This window comes from Centruroides sculpturatus, unplaced genomic scaffold (assembly GCF_000671375.1).
Source record: "Centruroides sculpturatus isolate CEXI.00-Female unplaced genomic scaffold, Cexi_2.0 scaffold945, whole genome shotgun sequence".
Taxonomy (NCBI): domain Eukaryota; kingdom Metazoa; phylum Arthropoda; class Arachnida; order Scorpiones; family Buthidae; genus Centruroides; species Centruroides sculpturatus.
Window position 1 is genome coordinate 144,425 of NW_019385081.1, and position 26,418 is coordinate 170,842.

Here is a 26,418-nt window from a genome sequence, read left to right on the forward strand (position 1 = left end):
AAATATATATATATATTAATAAATATTTAAAAATAAATAATTCCAACAAGTAGGAGTTTCAAATTATTAATTTTTATTTCTTTATTTAAATAATTTTGTATTAGGAATAAATAAATTGGACCAGACGTTTGTTTTTCAAATATTATTGTAATTAATACAATAAAACAATTTATGTTGTATTTATTAAATTTAAATTATAAAATATTCACTAACTAAAATAAGATTTGTGTGCTGAATGTATTGTTATAGTAATTGGATCCATGCTTTTCAACGAAAATCTTTATTAAATGTAAAAAAATCGATTTCAATTTATAAAACAAATATTAAATTTTATGAATATTTATTAATATCTTCATTTATGAAATTTTTTTTTCACTTTCTAGAGAAAAAAGATTGACATTTGGTAGCTACACAAAGCATTTCTAGAACCAAAATAAAATAAAGATGATTAATCTAAACCCTATTTAAAAGTTTACCACTTATTACCATTTATTAGGACAAAAGTAAATTTACATATTAATAAAATAGATTTGTTTGTTTATCGAATACCGACGGGTCGAAAAACCCTAAAAATTTTTCGGGGATATACGTCGGGCCTCTTACTTCACATTCGGCCGCCCCATCCTGAACTTGGCTCAACCGTATTGGACTTTGCCAAAAAGGCCCCAGCCCACAGGGTTGAAAGTTAAAATCGAACTTCATATATAATTTAAATTTTCCGAATAATTTTGAAAATAGAAATTCCACCTAACATTATTATATGCGAGTTGTAGTTGTCTATTCATGCGTTATTATTATTATTATTTTATAGTTATCAGTTTTTTAAATGGGAAACTTGTGTTAGTGATTATAGCGCGAGCTGCCGATAATTCTTTAATCGGTGCACGTCTGGCAAAAACAGTAGGCTGACGCTTTAACTACCACTATTATTCAGCCATTCATTCGATTTTAATTCTACGGTAAAATATTGATAAGCGCCGCAATCCTAACTGATCTTTTAAAATTGCTCGAAGAGATCCAAATGATATCGGAACATGTTCAATAATGTCCCTAATTATTAAACGACGATCACTGAGCACCAACTCTCTGACTCGAGTGGTTCATCAGTTGAAGTAAATGATCTACAAGAGCGTGGTTCATCTTCAACGCGTTATCTGCCCTCCTCGAACATCTTGTACAACTCAAAAACTCTTACTTTTGATAGGCTATCATCATCAAAAAGTTTTTTGCAACGTTTCCTACGTTTCTATAGCAGTAATTCCATTGCAAAAACAAAATTTAATGCACGTTCTTTGCTCGATTACACTAGACATTTTGAAAAATTGCCGACGCAAAAATTTCTTGCATGCAAAATAAGTTTTATTTGCAAACAAAAAATAGACGATGACATACGGATTGTTGCTAGATGTCTACGAAAATTGTACGAAACGACAGAAAAAACCGCCTTCCACTAGTGTAGTTTATATGAACCATTTCCAATACTTTTTCATCACAGTAGTATAATCTAGAGGTGGAAAATCCAGGCCAGTTCCGCTATTGGAACTGGTACTGTTGGAACTGATTCGAGTGCGGAACGGTTCTGTCGGAATCGTTGGACTAGACAGTTCCTCGGAATCACTATAATGTCAAAATTACTTAGTCTGTTGGACGAGACAGCCCTCGTCGGTTTTATATAGGATATAAAATGTTTGTCTCTCTGTTCTTTGGTCGATCTGTTCCAATTTTTGTTTAACCCATTCTATATTTTTTTAAGATACCATCACGAAACCTGAGGATGAAAACTCCTGAATACATTCCCCTATTAACCCCTAAACCCTATGTCCGATCCGCACCAAATTTTTCATGCTTATTCTCTGGACTCTGGGGAAAATATATTTTCGTGAAATCCGGATACCCTCACTCTTATACTCTAAAGTAATTTGATTATTCCTAAAAACCCGTGGAACATTTTCATTAGTTCAAGTTCAAATCCAAATAAAGAATTGCCGTTCCGTTCCGTGTTTGTAAAAGTACAGAATGAAGAACGTGTTAGTATTGATAGTTCTGGTTGGAACCGTCTTAACAATCGATGTGGAACTACCCACTTCTAATTTAGAACAAGATGGCTTCGAAACCAGAATTTTCCTGAGGGCCAATGACTACTACTAATGCGGCTACAAGTATCTTCCCATTAGAGCTAATGATTAATCGCTACCTGAAGACATATTTGGATTAACTACACCCGGATTTCGCGAAAGCAATATGAGATAAACAAGTCGAAAATCAATCAGACCGTGGTTCTTCAAGATTTCGAGCCTTTGCCATTTGGATCCTGTGTATGCCCTCCCTACGATAAATCCGTGTATGAAGATGTCCTCCGTAATGAGTTCCTGCGACGATGACTGGTGGAAAACCCTTATCCAGAATCTTTCCCGTCGTCGAAGATGTCAAAGCCTCCTGCAAATGATAATCAAGATTTGGGAGCGCATGGGTCAAGTGACGAACCGCCGAAGACTTCAGACGCAAGTGAAAAAACTACAGAAAGACCACATACCATTGATCCACCAAGTAAGACCGGTTCGAATCAAGCGTCTCCCTGTTTGGATGGAAGACTATGTTATTTAAGGGGAGGAATTTTATGTATTTGGACTTTTGGACTATGAGTGTGGGGCCGCAGAGATTAGAGCCGAGGGTAGAGACGACAGCAATGGCTACGTGGAAAACGGTAGTTTTCGGTACCTACGACTCGCCGAAGACATTTTATTCATGTTTCGAATTGCTGTAATAAAAGAGTATTAAAGTTCCTAAGTGTGGCTGTGTTGATGTTAGTCTTGTACAGCAGAGATATACGACAGGCATCCTACTATTATTCCATTGAGCGTGGCATTTTGCATTGGCCGTTCAGATGTATTTATAGGCGATATAGTAATTTATTATTACCTAAGTGTATTTTGTATACAATCTGAAAATAAAAAATTTGTTTTGAAATTATTTTTATATAAAAATAAATTACAAAAATAACGATTATGGATAAATATTGCAAGACAATAACCCAAAATTAAATAAATTTGCGTAATATCAATATTGTAAATTGTAATTTAGTGGACTTCATTCATAAATTTAACTGTAAGAATCTTTTTTAAATAACTTTTAATACAATTATACATAAATGGAAGGCAGATTACGTTTATAATTAGAAAATCTTAGCGAAAAAAAAAAAACAATATGGCAGACGATTAGAAGAAAGAATTTTTTAAAGATATTTAAATTTGAGTAGATGGCGCTTCGGTCGTACTAGTGTTCAGCGCGTGTTTCGAAAACAGTTGTAACGAACTTTTGTTTTGTTTTGTGGTAAGATTAAATATTCATAAATTTTCATTATCCGTTCGTATTTTAAATAGATCGGGATTAATAATTTTGTTCCAAAGTAAATTACTTCTTATATTCTCCCATATTTTGCCTTATATATATATGAATTTGTGTTTCCGTTAAAAGAACCAACCATTTAAAAATCATTCTGTTGTCAGATATAATCAGTTAAAATATTTAATTTTAATGAAATTTAATTCGTTATACCTTTTTATAGTAGAATTTAGATATAAATCCGAGAACGCCAAGCAGAAAAATGTACTGGTTTTCAAACGCCTTTATCTTTTCTGTATTACTGTTTTTTGAGGAATAATAGTACTGGTTCTGATCTTTGGAGAGAATCAACTAAAGATAATGGATTTCTAGCATTGTCGTGATTAAACAACGTTAATAACTTCAAAGCTTATTGTATAAATTTGCTTTTTACAGATTTTTTATTCCTGCTTTTTATTCATTTTCTAAGTCTTAATTTTTACAATTACCGGGGTAAACATTACCAGAGTTTATTCAAAATATATTATATCTACATAGCCACGTGCTAAAATTTGCCATTTCAGAAATATCTATCCATATCCGGGGTTCCTATGCACCTGGAAAGTCAGGAATTTTCATTACTGTTCGGAAAAAATTGTGGAATGTCGGGGAATTTGCTTCCTTGGCTACATTGTTGATTTTTTGATGATGATACGTTTGATTAAGTGTAGCCGTCTGCGGGCGGCAAGAAGTAGTGTGGTGCGGTTCGACTTGCGAAAGGGAGTGCGGAATATTTTCGGATCCAAAATTTCTCCCGAGCTTGCGTGAAATTTTCCCAAAAATTTACAAAGTAAACAAAATGGTAAATAATTTAAATGGTATTATTTACAATTTTTTATTTTAATAATTTTGATTGCGTAACAAAACAATTTCTGATTTTTTCCAGTTTATTAATATTTTATAAAGTTTGGGAAATTTATTAAGAGATAAATTTAATAAATACGGTCGAGTCTGCATAAGTCGACACTCCGAGGGAAAGCGGAAATGTGTCGAGTTATCCGATATGACGACTAAAACAAATTTTTATAGTAAATATCGGTACATATAATTTTCATTTCTTAAAACAAAGTTGAAAAAAACTACAATTAAGAAAATACAGTACGTGGAATGCATCTCTCTGACCATTCGTCACTGGCACTAAAGTTGGTTTCTATTCCGAGTACCTTGGCGATTTCCATTGCTTTTTGTTTCGGTATTGGCCCCGAAACAGGAAGATTCGATGAACGAATTTGCTTTAGCCAACGTACCAGCGCATCTTCGACATCTTTGTATGGCAACTTTCTCTGGCGTTTTCGGGACGGCCACAACAAAGATCCAAGAAAAAGTTTATTGATTTCCTCTTCTTTTTTCTTTAGAATTCCCATCAATTTTGTTCTTGGAAGGTTTTGTTTTGCAAATTTGGCTTGCGAAGTTTTATTACATTCAAATTCAGATACAAGTTCTTAGTTTTCCTTCGGCATAAGCATTGTTAGGTTTCGGATACTCATTTCTAACAGAACTGTGAAACACTCACTGTAAATAACGCTTGAACAAAAGGTGAAAGGTGAAAAAACGCAAAAGAAGATTCTGCTGTGATGTTAAGATGTGTGATGTAAACTCTTTTTGAGGAGGGGAGTTGACTTATCAGATGTTTAAATGTGTATGGGACAGAAAAAGTATGTTGATTTATCCAGTGGTGATGAGTTAAACGGTGTCGAGTAAACCAGAGTTTTTTAACGTTAATACCTACGTAAGTCGGCTGGGACCACAGAAAACTGACTACTTAACCGATGGTGTCTAGTTATACCTATGATAACTTATGTGGACTCGACTATGTGTACTTTTGTACATGGATTATATAGATCCATGTACAAAAGTATACATGAAATGCTTAGTTTCATTACACAGATGCTAAAATATATACCTGTTTCAACATCTGCAGAAATCAGGTTCGTATTTTAAGAAGTGACCAGAAAAATTGAACTCTGAAACAAATGTTTAATAAGAGAATGTTCTAGCACTTCAAGAAATGGCTTGGCACGTCTTGAAATGCAAATTTCAGCATGTGACTATGATGCGCAGCATATATGTATTGCTACATACAATGTAGTAAAAGTTGTATTGAAAGATGTAAGTTATGGAAAGATTTTTTAATATAAACATTTTAAAAATGTTATATTAAAAAATCTAAACTCTTTAAATGTGAAATCGACCAAAATCGGCTTAATTCATTCAAGACAAAATCGGCCTAAGAAATTCCCCTTGTAGAAGGGAACTTGTGTAGAAAAAAACAAGTCTGAGGGTAAAAGTAATTTCATCTTCAAGTACATAGAAAGAAAAAATTTTCAGAGGTTAAAAAGTTAAATCAATGGTACTGTACAGGAAAGTTTAGCATTCACATGTCTTGTATTTGTGCTTTTGCTTATTTCTGATTGAAAAGTTGTGACTAATCACATAATTATTTGCAAATTGCTTTTAAATATTTCAATACAGTACTTTATATATAACATTTGTTATCTCCAATTTTTATATTTTTGACATAACCAAGCAAAGTAGAGGTGTGTAAATAAGAATTACATAATTTTGGCAGGAATATTTAGTATCAGTATTAAAAATAAATTTGAGAACATACTCAAGCAGAATGTATATGAAAATTGATAGTCTGCCAAAAATGAAGTGAAACTGAAACAGTACAGTAAATCTAAATTCTGCCAGTTTAATTCAGAGTACTTTCAAACTCTGGTGGCAGGCTTCAAGATAAAAATCAGTAAAGCAGCTGACCAAAGACCAGATTCCATAATTTAGAGTTCAAAGAAACTAATTTTGTCAATTTTGTGTCCTATAATAATAATAATAATAAGTCTGATTTTCATGCAGATTTTTGTTTATATACAATAACTACTGTACTACCAAACTGAAGTCACTATTATAGCGGCAATGCCTACTGCCAAATCATGCATGGCAAAGTTTATGCCACAATTATGTAAATACAGTATATACAGTAAAGCCAATAAACTGCTAAATTATTGAGCTGTAATATGGCTATATAATTAAATACTAAATAGTTTGCCTAGGGTTTGTTTGACTTAAACTAAAAGTTGGGCTTGTGAGTTTATGTTCATGTATATGTATATACAGTAATTACATACTTCCTTATGATAATAAAAGATGAAGCAAGCAGCTAATCCGAGATTTGAGGACATGCAGATAATGATAACATTCAGATGCAGAACCCACAAATGAGAAACTGGATATCATGTTTACAGAAACATGATATCCAGTGACCACAGATGATGAGCATGAGAAAACACTAAAACTTCCAAGTTTTCAAAAATATACAGCACTATTGATAACTTGTTCAAGGAATTGAGATTGCACTCAGGAAAAGGTCTGATTCTTGCAAGTTGAACTCTTTAAACATGAAATTGGCTAAAGTCAGCATAATCCAATTGAGATGAAATGAGCCAAAGAGAAAGTTGTTTGACTGATTTTGCTATACAAATTCCCCTCATAATCTGAGGGGTATAAAAACAATTTTGTTTCCCTGATTAGAAGGAAGAAATTTTCAGAGCTTAACACATTCAGGTTGTTAAACTAAGCACTGCTAAGTGATGCCATATTGCTAAACTCATTTTTTTGAAACACTGCATGCAGCAATCCTCACAGCAGTCTCATTGGTTCAAGGTTAAATCTGCAGCACTTGTATTAGTTGCTTTCTCGCTGCAACAAGATGGCTGTTTCCACAGTGGAAATCTGCAAAGTTGAATTCTTATCTAATATGGCAGTAAAATTGTAAGATTTTGATCATTGTTAATCAATATTCTGTTTGTACTAATTTTTCTTTTAAAATACTAATTAGTAAAATAAAAGATTGACAAAACTTATATAATTAAAATGTTTTATTATCTACTTTATGTTGCAGAAAGAAGCTGTGTACATTAAATTTAAATCATTAATTTTATCTTCCAAACAAAGCCTTACATTACATTTAAAAGTGAATTACTTTTAAAATGTTCTGAATTAAATAATTTGCAATGTATTAAGACATTCTAACAGCTGCATTGAGATCTGCCAGTTTGGAACTGCAGTGCTGCTCTGTGTATGTTGTTAAAAGTCCTTCAGCAGCAATTACATCACTTTTGCAGGGAAAGCAGCTGCACTGCTATGCAGTGCTGAATTTAAACAAGCAGATTGACTGCCAACTACCAGTTAACTCTTAGACGACAACTCGTAGGAGGCATCCTAAAAAAACTATCTCATAAAATGCGATCTGGCTTACAACATCTAATATGTACTGTACATATTGTAGAAAATAAATGTTAATAATGAATAGTGGACATCTGGATTAAGAATTAAAAATAATTGTGATTTCACAAAACAAAATATTTATTTAGGAAAAAACAAATGGAAAAATTTACACAGTAAAATATACAAAATAAAAATGGCATTGGGAGAGCAATTAGAATAAAAACTGGTTGGATGCCAATGTGCTTATTAAAAGTTAAGTGAGCTTTGGATGCAGCCTGGCTCCTATATGCTAAAGTCTTGAAGGACATGAATAAAAGTCTGTGAAAAATCTGCCCATGCACATCTAATATGTATTTTAGGCAAAAGTAGTTTTTAACAATGAGATTACAATAACCTGAATTGTGCATTATTATATTTGAATAAAAACTACATGCTAGAAAAATACATAGTTTGTTTAAAATAGTTTTGTAAGAATTTAATAGTTTTGAATTCTTAGTTTTACAAAATTTAAAGAAAGTTTCATAATAACAAACTTTATGAAAATACATAAATATCTTCAAGCTTGATAAAATCTTAACAATAGAAATACCTTTATGTCAAATGATTTTAGCAGAACTGATGGTAAAGATCTTAAAAAAATTGAGTAGAATGTAAATATGGTAATATGTAATAACTAACAATTACTATATTTACACTCTACTGAAAGATTATTTATATTTGTGTGCATGTTCGTATACATATATGCATACATAATAATTGGTAAATATGACTTTCATAATTCTATGTTTATTTTTTATCAATTTTTACATGTGAATTTGTAATTTGTTATTTTCTATTTTCTTTAATTTAAAATATTGTATATTGTTTTCAAAATTTAGATTATAACAACTTAAAATTGCTTTAATTTCATTTTATATACAGTGATACCTTGGTTTTAGTTGATAATCAATCTTTTCTGAAAACAATCGACGAGAACCAAGGCAATTATTTCCATACAAATCAATGTAAATCCAATTAATTCATTCTAGACAGTCCAATATACATACCAAAAACACATTTTATAGAGAATAAATATAGTGTTTAATACTAAAAACAATAAGAAATTAATATAAAATGAATATAAAAGACTAATATGATGACCTCTGAAATAAAATTGCCATCTAACTGTTTTTAATTGTTCCAAATTAATAACAACTATTCAACGTCTTCAATTGTTTGCGATCTCTGTTTTGTTAGTATATTCATGCCTTTTACTATTGATACATTAGTGTCCTTTATTGTTTCCCTTTTTTGCCACAATGCAACTTACTGTGGATGACAACTTCCCATACATGTGACCTATTTCAGCAATCTTAATGCTGCTCTAGTATTTTTCAATGATTTCATTCAACTCAATCATGTTCTTGGCCTTTTTCTTTGAAGGGCTACTGGCTCTGGAAACTTTCTTTGGTAACATGATGGAGTTGAAAGGAAAGGAAAGCAATGGAATTATTTGGCTAAATGCAGTGTAATTCTCACACAAGAAACAATGCCACATTGAGCACGAAAACGTATGGGTCATCCTTTGTTTTCACTAAATTAGCAGCAAAGTCACGTGGGCACTGATGAAATCCGAGGCAACTGACGAAAACCGAAACAAATTTCTTGTGGAAAAATCAACAATAACCGAAGTCAATGAAAACCAAGATATTACTGTATTTGTAGAAGTTCATATAAATGACTTGTTTTCATAAAATTGTCTTTAGAAAAATATGCCCAATTCAATATTAAGTTTAATGAAATTTTTTATTTTAAAAACTGACAGTTCTTTAGTACATATTTTACTAGACAATTGTAAATTTCTCTCTTTGCTTGAGTAGTTGAACAAAACATGGTTATTCAGTCAAAGTTTATTTCAGCTATAGAAATTAGATAGTTTTTCCAATTGTGAAGGAAATTTGTGGATAATAATAGTAAAGCATTAGTTATTTTTAAACTTACTATTCACCTCATTAAAACAATTTAATAATTTAAAGTATTTATTTTGAACATATTTTACACGGTCGATTAAATCAAAATTTGGAATTGATAGAGTAAAATTGCATAGTTTTTTGTTTACTGGAATGATGCTAATTTTATAATTATTCCAATATTTAAAGTTTTATAGATAATTTANCTTTAATTGTTGGTTGCCGTAATTTCTGAAAATCCGGGGATTTCTATTTAAAATAACAGCAATTTAGATCCTGTTTTTTTAAGAAATGATAAATGAAATTCTCTGAAATAGTTTACCTTTGTCTGAGTTGAAATGTGATCATCAAACAATAACTAAAAGTTCATATATTTTTAAAATATTTATTTAATTTTTATTGTTATAACATAAATAACCAGGAAAATCATAATATAATTAAATTTACATTAATCAGACTTGAATACGACTAACAATTTTGAAATAAATTGTCAAAATAATTTTCTAGTATCGTCATTTTATAACTTTACGTTTTTATGACGGAAAGAAATTTTGTAGGATCATATGAAATGCATTTTATTTAACATCGATGTGGTATTTTATAGTTCATTCTACAGGCAGAAGCATAATTTTCAGTGTCATAAACTAAACCTTCTTAAAGTCGTTGCACTGAACCTACAGGAAATTAGAGTTCACTTAATAATGATTTTCCNCATGGAAAAAAAACAATATTTTTATAATAAATAAATATTTTATTGAATTATATATCAACCATTTTGGTCAAATATCTGTTGCCATCATTTCTGGTAGTAGCTTAATTCCATGTTCATAAAAGTTTTGATCTTTGCTTACAAAAAAACTGATCCAAGTGATTTTTGACATTTTCATTTCAAGTAAATGTGTTAGTTTAAAAAATTTTGTATAGACTGGAACAAGTAATAATCTGAGGGTGCCTGATCTTGCGAATATGGTTGATGTGATAGCACATCCCATCTAAGCTGTAACAGTTTCTGACGAGTTACCAAACTTGTGCGAAATTTGGCATTATCATGGTAAAGCACTACACCTTTTTTGTTGATCAATTCTGGCAATTTCTGTTTGATGATATTACTCAATTTGTTTACTCGATGGCAGTACCCTTTCAAATCAATTGTTAAATTGTCTGGTAAAAGCTCAAAAAAAATTTCCTTAAAATCCTATCAAAGAGAGCAACTCTCTTTAAGAACATGTGGAACCCATATATTGAGCTTTTTGAAATGAAGCCAGTTCATTTCAAGTAATCATAAACAGTTCAATTAGACAAATTTAATCTCTTAGTGATTTCACATGTTGTTATTTGGCAGTTTGCTTCAATCAGTATCTTTATTTTGTTTTCATTGGCTTCAACTGGCCATCCAGAACGTGGTGCATCTTCAATATTGAAATTGCCAGAATGAAATTTTGTAAACCAGTTTTGGCACTGTCTTTCTCTCAACACATCATCCATCATCTCCATACATGTGCCACAATTTTTTTTCTTGTTTGAACAGCATTTTGATTTTTTGGTAATAAAAAAGCAAAATATGCCAAAAATGATGCTTTCGATTTTCCATATTTAATGGGACATCGAAAAAAAAAAAAGAATTGTACAGAATCAAACAAAATTTTTTACAAATAAGCCTTAAAATGTCAGCTATCAAAGTATATAATGAAAATTTGGTTTCAAATGAAATTGGCTGGTAAAAATACATCTAACCTCTAGTAATAAAAAAACAAAATTACTTTCCAAACAATCCAATACATTCAGAGAAATTTTAAAATGTCTTTCAAATTATATGAAGAATAGTTTTTGTGAATGATATCCAAAATTCTTATACATATTTTAATAAATATATTATACATTTTTCAGACTCATGAGAATTAAAATTGTGAACCCAATGTTTATCTTTTATTTTAGAGTTTAAAATTTAAAAACATTTCAGAACTATTGATCATTGGATAACAATAAGCAACTAATTATAAAGATGTTCTGAATTAATAATTTTGAATAGTTCGTTAATTAAATGAAAATAGCAGATTTGTAAAATATTTTAAAATGTAAATTGTGTTATTTAATAATGCCTGAAAGTTGCTTTTAAGATTATTAGTTTAAATCTAGAAGTTGTAGTATTGGATATTTTCACTTGTTGAAACTGGTTTTTGTATAGTGCCCATAATAACTTGCCCAAGAATTTTTCCACCATACACTGATTATTGAAGAAATTTATAAAGACATAAGCGTGATGAAATTCATAGTTCTAAAGACGTTAAACATCTATAAATTTCTTTTGATGAACAACACATTTCAAAGCAATTTCTGAGACTCTAAGCATCCTGTACTGTACATGCTTTCAGCACTTATATACCAATTATCAAATAATTTTGAAATAAACATTTACAATGTGTGTTCAGTTTAATATATAATTTTAATAGAAATCATTGGTGAGATATAATTGTTTTTTCTCATCAATGTTTGTATTTTTCAAATGTGGAATAACCTAATAAACTGTTGCTGTTATAAAACTACTTCCTTAATCTGTCCTTATCTATATATTTTTAAATTAAAATAATTGTATAAAATTTTTAGTTAAAATTAATACTTATCATTTATATAACTGTTTTAAACTATTTTATATACAGGTTACTCTGTATTCTGTTAAAATTAAAGTACAACATAATCTGTACTTTATATAACTATAATTGTACCATTTTAATTATAGTATGTTGATTTTAATTAACTTTTATTGTTACTTTATGCCAAATATGTTTTTATTATAAATTTATAAAATTTCATTAAGAATATATAAAATCTAAATCAATAATGGTAGAAAATATTAAGGTAGTAGCTCTTTGGCATTATCAAGTAATGATAAATCTTGTCTTTTATAGATCATTTAGCTTTTTTTATATTTCAGGGTATTGTTTTTAAAAATAACATATAGGTTATATATGTTTAAAATGTTATCTTTGAGACAAATGAATAAGATATAAATAATTGTAAACTTATTTTTCAATCAATAAATTAAGGATCACATGAAAATTTAATTATTTGATTAGATATAATGTAAAATAATGAAAAAATGACAATTTCACTGATAAAGCCATGATTGAGTACAGTTTCTCTATACACTCACTACATTTAAATAAAAAATGNTGATTTCATGCCTATTATGTTTTTATTATAAATTTATAAAATTTCATTAAGAATATATAAAATCTTCTAAATCAATAATGGTAGAAAATATTAAGGTAGTAGTTCTTTGGCATTATCAAGTACAGTAGAGCATAGATTATCCAAATACCGATCAACCGAAAGCGTTCCAGTCGGCAGATTTAAATTTCCACAATATTTGACTGACTTGGGTTACTCCAATATTATTTTTGTTGGTGTGCGTGTTTTAGATGGCAGTAGCGTTACCACTAGTCCTGCTTTCACCCGGACAGTCCGGGAATTGACTCACTGTCCGGGTGAACTATCAATTTTGTCCGGGAATTTCGTGCTCAACCTGTCGATTTTCTCTTTTTTTTTTTTTTTTTTTTTTTTTTCGCGCTTCCACATTCACGGTGAAAGTAAGCACCAGGTATCTTACTCTGTTCACTTGTACGATTGGTACACGTCTCCAATCTCCAATACAGCTAAGTTATCTGTAGTTGTTCTTTCTTAATTTAGGTTACTTACGTTACTCCTACCCAAGTCTCCCTAGTTCCTAACTGTAACTGATTTAGCACGCTATTCTTCACATTGCAAGATGACATTGCGCATGCGTCAGGAACTTCTGCTCGAACAAGCCTCACCTCCGGGTCAGCGATTTTGAAAAGGTGGCAACACTAGATGGCAGCACTGGCGCGGCCATGAGGGGATACTTGAGGACGCGCCAATATTTGAACCGTGAGGAAAGAAGAACGTGGCTTTTAATCCCATTGTGAGTTGTAAGTTTTGCTTGTCTTGTGTGGTGTTTTTCTGAGGACTGTGTCGGGACGTGTGTCGTGCTGAATCGGAGCATTTTTGATACTAGATTAACTTCCGAAATATAATTTTTTTTTGTATTTATATTTTTCAGTATATTTATTTTGTTTGTGCAAAATAAAGCAATAAAATTTCAACATGGGGTAGGTTAATATGTTTTTTCGTACATGATCAGTTATCCGAACAACCTCAGTCCCGAATTGTTTCGATGCTCTACTGTAATGATAAATCTTGGGTATTGATTAGATATAATGTAAAATAATGGAAAAATGACATTCACTGATAAAGCCATGCTTGAGTATAGTTTCTCTACTCACTATGTTGAAATAAAAACTGACTACTAAAATTTTACTTTTTAATATCCTTTTTAAATTATCAGGTTAGAATGTATGAATTTGTTTTTATTGATNTTTTATAGATCATTTAGCTTTTTTTATATTTCAGGGTATTGTTTTTAAAAATAACATATAGGTTATATATGTTTAAAATGTTATCTTTGAGACAAATGAATAAGATATAAATAATTGTAAACTTATTTTTCAATCAATAAATTAAGGATCACATGAAAATTTAATTATTTGATTAGATATAATGTAAAATAATGAAAAAATGACAATTTCACTGATAAAGCCATGATTGAGTACAGTTTCTCTATACACTCACTACATTTAAATAAAAAATGACTAAAAAGGATATTAAAAAGTAAAGTTTTTGTAAATTCTCAGGTTAGAATGTATGAATTTGTTTTTGTTCATTTATATAAAAATCTATTAGTAAAATTTGTCAGCTGTGTAATCCTAAAATTACAATCTTATATGAATTCTTTTTCTTCAATTATAATAGCAAATCTTAGCAGAAATCCCAATTATTACTTCTTTGCCAAAAATTTTACGGAAATTTGTTTGAGATATTAAATTGAATTATTTTTGAATAAGAATTTTTATTAACAGATTTTAGACAAAACTTTGTCATAAATCTCTCTACTTCAATATGAAATTGATGTCATATCTGATTTATATTATCAGCATGTTTAATTTTAATCCGGTATGAGAATTATTATTATTCAGAAATTCTTCTATTCTTTCTTTCAGATATAAATATAATAGCTTGGCTTTTTAGAAATAGAATTATATTTTAATTGTATTTTTACTTTAGTATCAGGATTACTCTTATTGTTAAAAGTCGTATTTTTAAATACACAGAAAATTAAAACTTTGTCATATAATATATCTCTAGAACACTTTCAATTATTTTTACCTTAGAAGGCTCTACTGTAAAAATACAAAAATAGAAATTGTCGTGTCTTTTTTAAAAATAAATTTCATTAAAAATTGTATGCTATATATAAATAGAAATGTTAAATATAATCTTAAATTAGAAAAATTGTTTCAAATTTAAGAAGCGATTTGATGTAGTCATTTCATAAATTTATTTATATCCAAGCTGAAAGAAAATTTGCAATATTTGATGAATCTGTATGTAAAAGTGGAATGCAGTCATTCAGTAATAAACACTTTTAAGAAAATTTTTTAGATTATAAATAAGACAATTTATTATGATAGATTCTCTTATTACATGTACAATTTTAGTAGCCCGTGAATTCAATAAATTAATAAATATAAAATATTTTGGAGAATATCGAAATTTTATTTCGTTTTAAAGAATACAATCATCACCTTTTTTTGTATTTGAAGAAATACCCAGTAAACAAGGTAAAAGGTATTGAATTCTTATTAATAATGATTAATCATATAACAAAGCTGAGATGAAAAGCTTGAATAATTAGCATCAACACAGTGACTCTTGTAGAAATAATTTAAGTAAAGAAAATTATAAAATAAAATAGGGCCCAAACAAGATCAATAAAAATATAAGAATTTAAGAGTTCAGTTTGAATGTTGCTACCCATTTCACTAAATCTGCATTATTAATTTTCTGTATTTATTTTCTCCACTATTTATGAATTTTGTATTTTATAAGTTTTTATTAATTGTATATTAAAATAAGATTAAACTGTTTAATTACATTTTCATAAAGTTTGATTGACATTACATAAATCAAACTATTTATTCTTTTTGAATTTTGAAAAAAATATATAAAATGTTAAATGGAATAGTGGATGAAATATATATATATATATTTCATCCACTATTCCATTTAACATTTTATATATTTTTTTCAAAATTCAAAAAGAATAAATAGTTTGATTTATGTAATGTCAATCAAACTTTATGAAAATGTAATTAAACAGTTTAATCTTATTTTAATATACAATTAATAAAAACTTATAAAATACAAAATTCATAAATAGTGGAGAAAATAAATACAGAAAATNCCTTTTTTTTTTGTATTTGAAGAAATAACCAGTAAACCAGGTAAAAAGTATAGAATTCTTATTAATAATGATTAATCATATAACAAAACTGAGATGAAAAGCTTAAATAATTAGCATCAACACAGTGAATCTTGTAGAAATAATTTAAGTAAAGAAAATTATAAAATAAAATGGGGCCCAAACAAGTTCAATAAAAATATAAGAATTTAAGAGTGCAGTTTGAATGTTGCTAACTGTATCACAAAATCTGCATTATTAATTTTCTGTATTTATTTTCTCTCTGAATTTTGTATTTTATAAGTTTTTATTAATTGATTTATGTAATGTCAATCAAACTTTATGAAAATGTAATTAAACAGTTTAATCTTATTTTAATATACAAACTATTTATTTATTTTTTTAATTTTGAAAAAAATATATAAAAATATTCTTCATCCACTATTCCATTCAAGAAAACAAAAACTTGTGATCATTCCTCCTATTTTAGTTATATTACAGAAGTTTATAATTATAAAATAAAGTAATCATTTTATATTTTAGCTAAAGTATAATTCAAAATATAATTATAAAATAATTGATTTCTAGAAATACAGGAAAAAAGTATTCTAAAAAAGCATCATGATTATTTTAATAATTCTTGGTAGGTCCAAAATATCTGAATAATGTCAATGACCAATTTTGCATGCCATAAGCAAACTGCATTAAATTTTCATAAAAATTTACTAGCCAAAATTATTACAATATACAGAATTACATACAATATACTTTTGTATGTTAATCAGATAATCAATATACTTTTGATTATCTTCAAAAGCACTTAAGCAATTTAACAGAACTAATTAGATAACAGAACAAAAACAATAAGCACAAAAACAGTTATTTATCTTCAGATCACAAAAACCAATGACTGATTGCTTTCTAAAGACTTTCAAAATATTTTGCCACAAAAATCTCAATAAAAAATATGAATAAATAAGAATCATCATTCATAATAATCTACTGATTTTTATCAAGAAATTTGTTGATAAGAAAGAATTTTTGATCAAATTTTTTTTATAATTAGAAGTTTAGACTATTTACAAAAAGTCAAAATGACTTTTGAGTCCATCTTTATCCTTTTTACACTACCACAGAAGTAACAGTCTTAAAAAATTTGCTTTGAAGAACTCTTCTTAACACAGGTAAAAAATTTGGTAAATAAACTTCACAAGGTTAAAAAAGATCAAGTGTCAGCCTTTTCTTGCAGGTATCTGACACTTTTACAATTAAAAACACAAAGAAAATTTTTTAAGACTGTTACTTCTGTGGTAGTGTAAAAAGGATAAAGATGGACTTCAAAAGTCATTTTGACTTTTTGTATATAGTCTAAACTTCGAATTATGAAGAAATAATCCTGAGTTATTACAAAAAATTGTAACCATATGCAAATTTTTTTTACTACTGTATTGCAATACATTAACATATAATAGGTTGAATAAATTTCTTTTTGCTTCAGAAATAAATATTATACTCAAATTAAGTTATTTTTAACAATTGTCAAAACATAGTTAAAGGAATGCTATAATAAAAATTTTGAACTTTTTGAATGTATAGTGTTTATTGAATGTTTTCAATGTATAGTGGCAAAACAATTGATCAAAAAAATGAAAATTGATGTTTAGATTGAAATGATAAAAATAACTGTTTTTGAAATTCATTATTATGAATTTTATAGTTATTTTTAAGAAAGACTATGCCTAAGAAAATTTTAGTTTTATTTTTAGGTAATTATAGATGTTGCTTTTGGCACATCCTTTAATAATTACAGGTTATGAGACAATTTATGCATACAGATTAACATTTTTTTTTTATTTTGAAAAAATGAAAGAAAATATCTAAAAGTAGGAAGTTATAAATCTTCATAAATTTTCATATTTAATTATCATATCCAATTTAAAAATAAGTTCAGTTAACATGACTGATTTTAATATTTAGATTTGATTCATATTTAGAAGTAAATGTGATAAATGCAAAATAAATTTTAGAAAGTTCTTAGCTCCTTTGATCAAAATTGTAAAATAAGAATTATTTTTAATTCTGTTCAAATTTTTAATAATAATAATGTTAGGTAATTATGTAAGTTTAGTCAGCCATTGATTTCATATTCTCTTTTTTAATAAATTTAAAGCAGTATGCATTATCAATGGTAGTTACTAAAATATTTGTATTTTTAATTTGAAGAGAGAGAATTAGAGATTTGAAATGGATGATTATATAAAAGTAGAGAAGATTGGAGAAGGTAAAGTTGTATTAATTTATATATAAATTCATAAATTAAATTATTAATAATTAATTAATATAAACCTAAAAGGAACATATGGAGTGGTGTACAAAGGAAAACACAGAAGAACGGGACAATTAGTTGCCTTAAAGAAAATAAGATTGGAAAGTGAAGATGAAGGTGTTCCTTCTACAGCTATAAGAGAAATTTCTCTCTTGAAAGAACTAAATCATAGCAATATTGTATGGTAAATCAGCTTAAAGTTAATATTTTTTCAATATTGTTTGTAAATTAATTCAATAGAATCTAGTTTAAAATAAAAAATAAATTTAAATATGAATACTATAAGTATTATTCTTTATTATAGATGAAAACAATATTAGTGTTTTTTGGGAGCAGAAAGCCAGTCTTCATTATAAAAACTATATTAAAACAAAATACTTGCTCCCAAAATGCAATCTTAATTTGCAATTATGTGAACAACAAAATCTGACAAGTGTTTAGGGTACTAAGATGATTACTAAGATGATTTATTGCTAATTTTTTTTAATATATAATATAAAAAATTATGTGAAATGTAAAAGATTTTAACTTTCAGAGAAATTTTATTTCTAAAATAAGCTTATTTATCTTTTGATTATTACTGTACAGTACATTCAATTATTTAATTTAATTGTGAATATGTTTAGTAAAATTAAAATAATAAATAAAAGTATTAATATATTAAACATTTTTACAGTTTTTAAATTGTAAGGGGGAAAATGATATTAATTGCATTTCTATATACATAGATGATTATTTCTACATATATAGATTATCTAACCAAGTATTTATTTCAGTTTACAGGATGTACTTATGCAAGAAAATCGGCTGTATTTGGTTTTTGAATATTTATCAATGGATCTAAAAAAATATTTGGACAGTATTCCTACTGGGCAGTATATGGATAAGATGCTTGTCAAGGTAAATATTAAATATATATTAAAATAAAAAACTTGCATTTGCTAGGATTTGTATACAATTTCACACATTTTAGAAAAATAACTTATTTAACTGATAAGAATTACACCTCAATTCAATATTTCCAGCAAATAAATTCAATGATGTGTAATTCTTATCTTCATGTACAGTTCCAGTTTTCTGGTACAGTTGGTATTTATTATTTAACTGAATACTTCAATTCTAAAATTTACAAAATTTTATTTATTTTCTTATTTCAAAATTTTTAAATTGGTCTTTTCAAATTAATAAGTACTTGGAGTAAATGACATTTAAATTTGTAAGCCAATTAATTGGGATGTTATCAGCTTTGTTATCTGGGCTTGAGGTTTAAATTTTTATATATATGTTACTGTGAACGACCGATATCTGGCGAATGTCAGCATTCACACAGTCGTTTTGTGTATGTACGAAATATTTGCTAAATATCATTATTTCTCACTTACACTGGCAAATGTCGACATTCAGCATGCACTGATGGTGAATGTTGAATAAAAATATTTTTATTATGTTAAGACAAAAATGCAACTTTTTAATATGTCAAAATAGGAGAAAGCTTCAGTAATAGCAGATGTAAATAAACTGTTGAACCTAAAACAAACAGTACATTTTAAATCATTAAAGAAAATAATACAATAATAAACTTACACATAAATTATGTGATTAATGTTATACAATATTATTTATTGCAACAGCTTAAACTGTTATGGCACTTTGAATTGCACAAGTGTCCCTTGCTTTTACAACTGCATTTATTTGTGGAACACTTCTTTTTGCAATGACAGCGTGTATGGTCTTGCCCTCCACTTTTCGAATTAGCTGCAGCTGCTTCTCTCAGCGATATTTCTTGAGAAGAAATCTCATCTACGGAAAGTAACTTTTCTTTAGAAATTACGAACTGATTATGTTATTATATGATTATGAATTGATCTCTTAATGGTGTCTTTTGTTCGGATATTGCCGACGCCTTACCGACGACCCCTCTCATCCTCTGCCACTTGACCTGACAAACCATTCAAAAGAACAAAAGTGCCATCCAGTGACAAAGTGGGCAGTTTCCACCAAACTGTTGCCAGGAAAAGAGGTATGACCTTGTCCTACCTCCAGCTACCCACAAAGGATTTGGCGACAGACTGTCGCCTCTATTGACATTGGCTTTTCAAGTGTCGTTTTGACCTCCACCAAAGCTTATATGTGCTTGTCGACATACACTGGCGATTGTTCAATTGTATAATAATATAACCAAATATTCTGTCTTTCACCAACGTATTTTGTATGTGTCGATATTCACCGGAGAATATTGACATTCTCTAATTTTTGTCTTTCACAGTAACGTATAGGCCTACACACAGTAGATTCCACTTACTGTAATCAAAGATAATATCAGTTGGTTAATATTATTGAAATTAGTAGGTTCCAAAATGTTTGTTATAATACATTAAAAAAAAATTTGCTTACTGTAATCAGAATTCAGTCATTGGTATCATTATATTTGGATAAATAATAAATAGCATGAAAAGAAAACTAACATTCTCAGTATATGGCTACCATAAAAAGAAGTTATTATCAGTCTTAATAATTAAAATTTTAAACTTGTATTGTGAGCAAATAACCTGTGTTTTAATTGCTGGCATTATGCAATTTATGTTGTCGAAGTTGGTAGCAGACAAAGACAATACTGAAATGAATTTTTTTTTTTATTAATTAATAATAACTATAATTAATAAGTGTTCAGATTCATACATTATTAAAGGATATGTTAAAACAATTAATTATTAAAAATTTCTGGTTTCATTGACTAACTTTATCATCATATTTACTTTGCATAATGTTACCAGTTTAGGTGAGTCCCAAAGTGATTACAATTTCCATTTAATAATTTCAAAAAGACATTCAGAATGCTTTTTGCTTAACTGAGACTTTTCTTCTGAAACATTCCATTTCAATAAGCTTAACAGTCCATTTCTCAGAAAAACGTTTTGTTTTTATCTACTAAATATTTATTCATATTATAATCATGTAAAATGGACTCTCTACAAAATGGAAAATGAATATTTGGAACAAAATTATTTGCTACATAAAATGTTAAGTTGGAAACAGAACTTTTTAGGTACCAATGATTTAACATAATCTGAATAAAGTGGAATTTTTCAGTATAAAACAGTATTATGATTTAACTGCTAACTTGCAAATTTGAATCAGGGTTGACTTTGCATTAGCAAGAGCTATTCTATTATTTTCTTTAAGATGCTACTTTTCAGACAATTTAAATATAGCAATACAAAACCAATGTTTCTTTCCAACTGCCTGAGAAAAAAATAAGTATTTAATTTTTCTAGAGTAAGTTTAATAATAGTATTGTACTGTACATGTTTTTAGGGAAACTTGCACTCTAAAAATATAGTTTGGAATACATTAATTTTACTAGATTTATTTAATAATGAATCTTTATTTGAGAAAAATATTTTAGGGCAAAATGCTTCCATTTCCTCCATAATAGCCAGACAAAAGAAGCAACTATATCATTTAATAAATTCTTGGAAGTAGCCAGATATCAGATTATCATTACACACAGTCATAGATTTTTTTTTAATTTGTATGGGTACTGGGTTTTATAGATTTTCCTCTCTGCCATCTCAGTATTTTCAATATGTTTGAAACACAAAATACTTAGAATTGTTGTTTTTCCTTAAAAAAAAAATTACCCTATAAAATGGAAATCTGCCAGAACAGAAAATTCTAGCATGTTACATTGTAGATACACCACACATTAAAACATATTACTGTATATCTTTTAACTACATATGGGTGATATGCAGTAATTTTTCTAAATCTGTGGATAAATTATACAAATAGAATTTTTCATAAATATATAACATAAATATATAATAAGTAAATGATCACACTTCAGTAAAGAACTCAATTGTTGAAACTTAAAATATGATAAAGATATTTCATCTAAAAATATACTGTATTTTATGGCATATAAGACAGGTTTTAAAATGGCTAAAACTTCTTACATAAGAAGAAAAAATATTACCCCACATCTTATCTCCCATAAGGCTAATGAATTTCCCAAAACAGACCAGCTCTTGAATAAAAATGTTATATGTTTCCTTAAACACATTTTTTTTATGATTAAACAGATTTTGCGTGTGTGAATTATTAATTAATTTTAAAAGAATTTATTATTAAAATACACAGCACTATTTTAAACTCATCTTTTTCCCTGATAAATAAAAACATGCATTCTATTTTTTAATTTTTAACCAGAATACAGTAAATTTTTTTGTGTCAAAGAGCATTATGGTTTAAATACACTAAATACTTTTTCCTTAAATACCAATTTCAGCACAGAATATTATTGTATTACCCACACATAATATATACCATAAATATGAATATGATGTGTATATAGATCTTTTCCATATATATATATAATTTCTATTGTTTCCTGTGTTTAGTTGCTCTGTTAACATTAATTTCTAAGAAATAAAAATAATGCCAAAATTTTACCAATTTATTTGAGAAATATTAGATGCAGTTTTATGATCTATAGAATAAAGTGAATGCATATATTATTTAATTTAATATTAGTCTGCATATATTGAAAAATTTTTTTTGTTTTATCCTATTAAGAGTTATCTGCATCAGATTTTACAAGCTATAGTATATTGCCATCAACGTCGAATTCTTCATCGTGATTTGAAACCACAGAATTTACTAATTGACCAGAAAGGAATGATCAAAATTGCAGACTTTGGTTTGGCGCGAGCATTTGGTATTCCTGTAAGAGTATATACACATGAAGTTGTGACGCTTTGGTATAGATCACCTGAAGTTCTTTTGGGATCACCTCGTTACTCTACTCCTGTAGATATATGGAGCATTGGATGTATTTTTTCTGAAATGGCTAATAAGAGGCCACTTTTTCATGGTGATTCAGAAATTGATCAGCTTTTCCGGATATTTAGGTAAAATTTTAAATTCATGATATTTTTTTTAACAATTGGTTGAATTATTTGAAAAATTATTATTATTATGTTTTTTTTTTTTTTCAGAACTTTAAGTACTCCAACTGAAGATATATGGCCTGGAGTTTCTCAGATGCCTGATTATAAACCTATTTTTCCCAGGTGGAAGCAAAATATACTTCTGACATATGTACCTCAACTAGATACTAGTGGCATTGATTTACTTCAGGTCAGTAGAAATTTATTATGAGTAAGAGAAGAAATTTCCCTTTTGTAATAATCATAATATTTTTCTCGCAGAAAATGCTTGTTTACAATCCAACGAAACGTATCTCAGCTCAAGCGGCTTTAACACACAGTTATTTTGATGATTTATAATACTTCAAGTGTAAAGCATTGTAATATTTGAAAAAAAAATTATATGAAATTTATTATATAAAAGCATTTTTTTTATTTAGCGATATAAAATATATAAATATAAAAATTAGTAATATAAAAGCTGTCTTTTGTGTGTGAATTCCTTAACTCCTGCAATTTTTGTCCAGTCCAAATGAAATTTTGGTTACATTCGTTTCATGTTCTGAAGAAAAGTATAGGCTACTTATTTTGCGAAATATTAGCTATTGAATAAACATTTTATCGATTTAGGATCGGTGATCGCAACCGTAAACAGCAGTGACCACTTTACATTCATGCTCGACAGGGAATTTCCTTTAAGTTACATTTTTACATATTTTAGTAAAAGGTGTATTTTAAACTTCATTAAATTTAAACTTTACTAAGGATGGTCGCATCGGATCACTTCTTTAGAAAACCTTTGCATAGTGACCATGTGACGTTCTATTATGTAATCGGAAATTACAATCTAACCCGTTATTTAGAAAGTATTATTGCTCATCTAATTAATTTAACTCTCTTTGAATAAAACCCTGTTTTGAAATCTCGTTGGCATGAAGATACACTGGTGTTTTCAATTTTATTTACATCATAGACATAAGCAGTTTTCTCGATAGTACACTTCCATTTTTATTTTACATAGTTATTTTTTATTAGAATTTTATTTTTAAGTAAATTTGTCTTTTCGATTTTTTAAATGAGCGTACTGCTTATAAGTGGGTCATGTTTAGTATTAAGGTAAATATTCCTTTTTCTGTCTGTTTCTTTCATTTTTTCGCTAGTTTTTGTGACATCACAAATTTATTTAGTTCATTACATATTTCTATTATACTGTTCGTAATTTCTGATGATTGATTTTTTATCGTAAATGCAATGTATAGATGTCACTTCTGTAAATTTTTTTATTTTTAGTTTTTGTACTAATTTATGCTCATATATTCGTTATTAATCGCTTTCTGTAATTTTCAACATTTTTATTCAACTTTGTTAATTAATTTTACAAAATATAATGAAAAATATTGTAAACAACGTGTTTCTGCGGTCACATGACAGGTCATGACACCGCAGAAACACCTGCAACAGGTAAGGTGACAAGAAAAAGATGTGAGAAATATTTTAAGACATTAAATTGTCACGAACAATTTTCATAAAGAATTAAGCAAATATATAAAATGATTATTATAATAATAATCGTTCATATTTTAGATAGACATTTTAAAATGAACGGCGATTGCATTCTTTTTTCTCTTCAGGAAATTATATTTAAGAATGTTTATACTTATTTTATTTAGAAAATATATTAACACCGATTTGTAATTATTTCCAATAAACGTTAATAATGGCTCAATAAATTATTAATTACCTGTTTATACATTAAGACATACTTTCCTCATATGTCTTAACATATTTCCGCTCTGAGAGAAACCTCTGTTGCAGCTAGTGCACTTGTAAGGTTTCTCTCGCGTATGAATCCTTTCGTGCTTCTTTAATGTGGAAGGATCGGAAAACCTTCTATNTTCCTCATATGTCTTAACATATTTCCGCTTTGAGAGAAACCTCTGTTGCAGCTAGTGCACTTGTAAGGTTTCTCTCGTGTATGAATCCTTTCGTGCTTCTTTAGTGTGGAAGGATCGGAAAACCTTCTATTGCACGTAGAACATATATGGGGCTTCACCTGCATATGAATCTTTTTGTGATTGTCTAAAGCCGATTTCTGTACAAAGTTTTTATGGCATGATGGGCATTTATACTTGCCACTATTCTTAATTTTGTCCCTCCTTAGATGACTGTTGAGTTTTCTAATATCTTTAAACGTCTTCTTGCACCTGTGACAAGATTTCTGATCCATATCTGAAAAAAGTTTTTAAACCATGAATGAATAAAACTTATTTAAAATAATTATTCTATTGTATTGTTTATAGAAAATTCACAAAAACGCACAAGCGATAGATGGCTTTTATATTACTAATATTCATAAATTAATCTGTTTTGCGATAGTAACAAGAAATAAGAAAGTTTTATAAACAAAGATTAAATACAATAAACTAAATAAAATAGCTAACATTAAACATATCTAAATAAACTATGTATTAACACCAACTAATTGATTAAAATTTGTACCTAAATAACACATATAAGAAAATGGAATCATATGAAATTATTATAGGGATTTTATGTAATTAATATAGCGATAGTAACGAAGATGCTCATTGTGTAATTAGCTATACTTAATAATATGCTGGGATAGTCTAAAAAAATTTGTTTTTAATTTTCATTGCATTTATCATATAAGCATAGTTTTCGTGTATAATTACACACGTCTCTTGTAATTAGTAATTCGAAAAATAAAAATGATAACTACATCTACAGAAACTATATTTGTTTTGATAAAACGGATTATCCATAACGAAGCAATAATTGAATCTTTCATTAGTCGTAGGCCTATAGGGCAAACTATGACCGAACTGTTCAATTAGTGATACTCTTGACGTTTCTACAAAATATATTGTAAACATATGTGTTATAAAATTTTAGCTATAAAGTTATTAAAAGTGCAGTTTCGCCAAAATCGAACGTGAAGTGAGGTAACATCCTTTTTTAGGCATGCAAATTTGGTTATGTTTATACACGTGCAAGAGATACCTCGTAACGTTGTTCATCTGTATGCAATATAATAATTGTACACGAAAACTGTGTTATGTAACGTATTTTTATGTATAAATTCACTAATTGATTTAAAAAGTTCAGATAACTATATAACTATAATAAAATATTATAACCATAACCTTATTTTTTAAAATATTATAAGATGCAATAAAAATAGTGATGTTAGCAATTTAAAATAATAAGACTGGAAATTTCTAATATTGACTCATTCGGCGTCAGAAAATTCAACTCGGCGACGCATTCGTA

At 28.2% G+C, this 26,418-nt stretch overlaps 1 protein-coding gene across 1 annotated transcript; it reads left to right on the plus strand.

Moving 5' to 3' along the window:
* Positions 1-13,386: 13,386 nt before the first annotated feature.
* LOC111634376 (cyclin-dependent kinase 1-like) lies at positions 13,387-23,563 on the plus strand. The gene is made up of 7 exons (XM_023379141.1): positions 13,387-13,497; positions 18,097-18,154; positions 18,227-18,383; positions 18,976-19,099; positions 22,775-23,109; positions 23,197-23,338; positions 23,410-23,563. The coding sequence occupies exons 2-7, from the start codon at positions 18,118-18,120 to the stop codon at positions 23,485-23,487; spliced, it is 873 nt and encodes a 290-aa protein (XP_023234909.1). The 5' UTR covers positions 13,387-13,497; positions 18,097-18,117; the 3' UTR covers positions 23,488-23,563.
* The last annotated feature ends 2,855 nt before the right edge of the window (positions 23,564-26,418 follow it).

What these genes read in the sequence shown, in the direction of transcription:
- LOC111634376 (XM_023379141.1), top strand. Translation starts at nt 18,118, where the DNA reads ATGGATGATTATATAAAAGTAGAGAAGATTGGAGAAG. An exon ending in TGGATAAGATGCTTGTCAAG is followed by an intron (nt 19,100 to 22,774) that starts GTAAATATTAAA and finishes TATCCTATTAAG; the next exon opens with AGTTATCTGCATCAGATTTT. An exon ending in CAGCTTTTCCGGATATTTAG is followed by an intron (nt 23,110 to 23,196) that starts GTAAAATTTTAA and finishes TTTTTTTTTCAG; the next exon opens with AACTTTAAGTACTCCAACTG.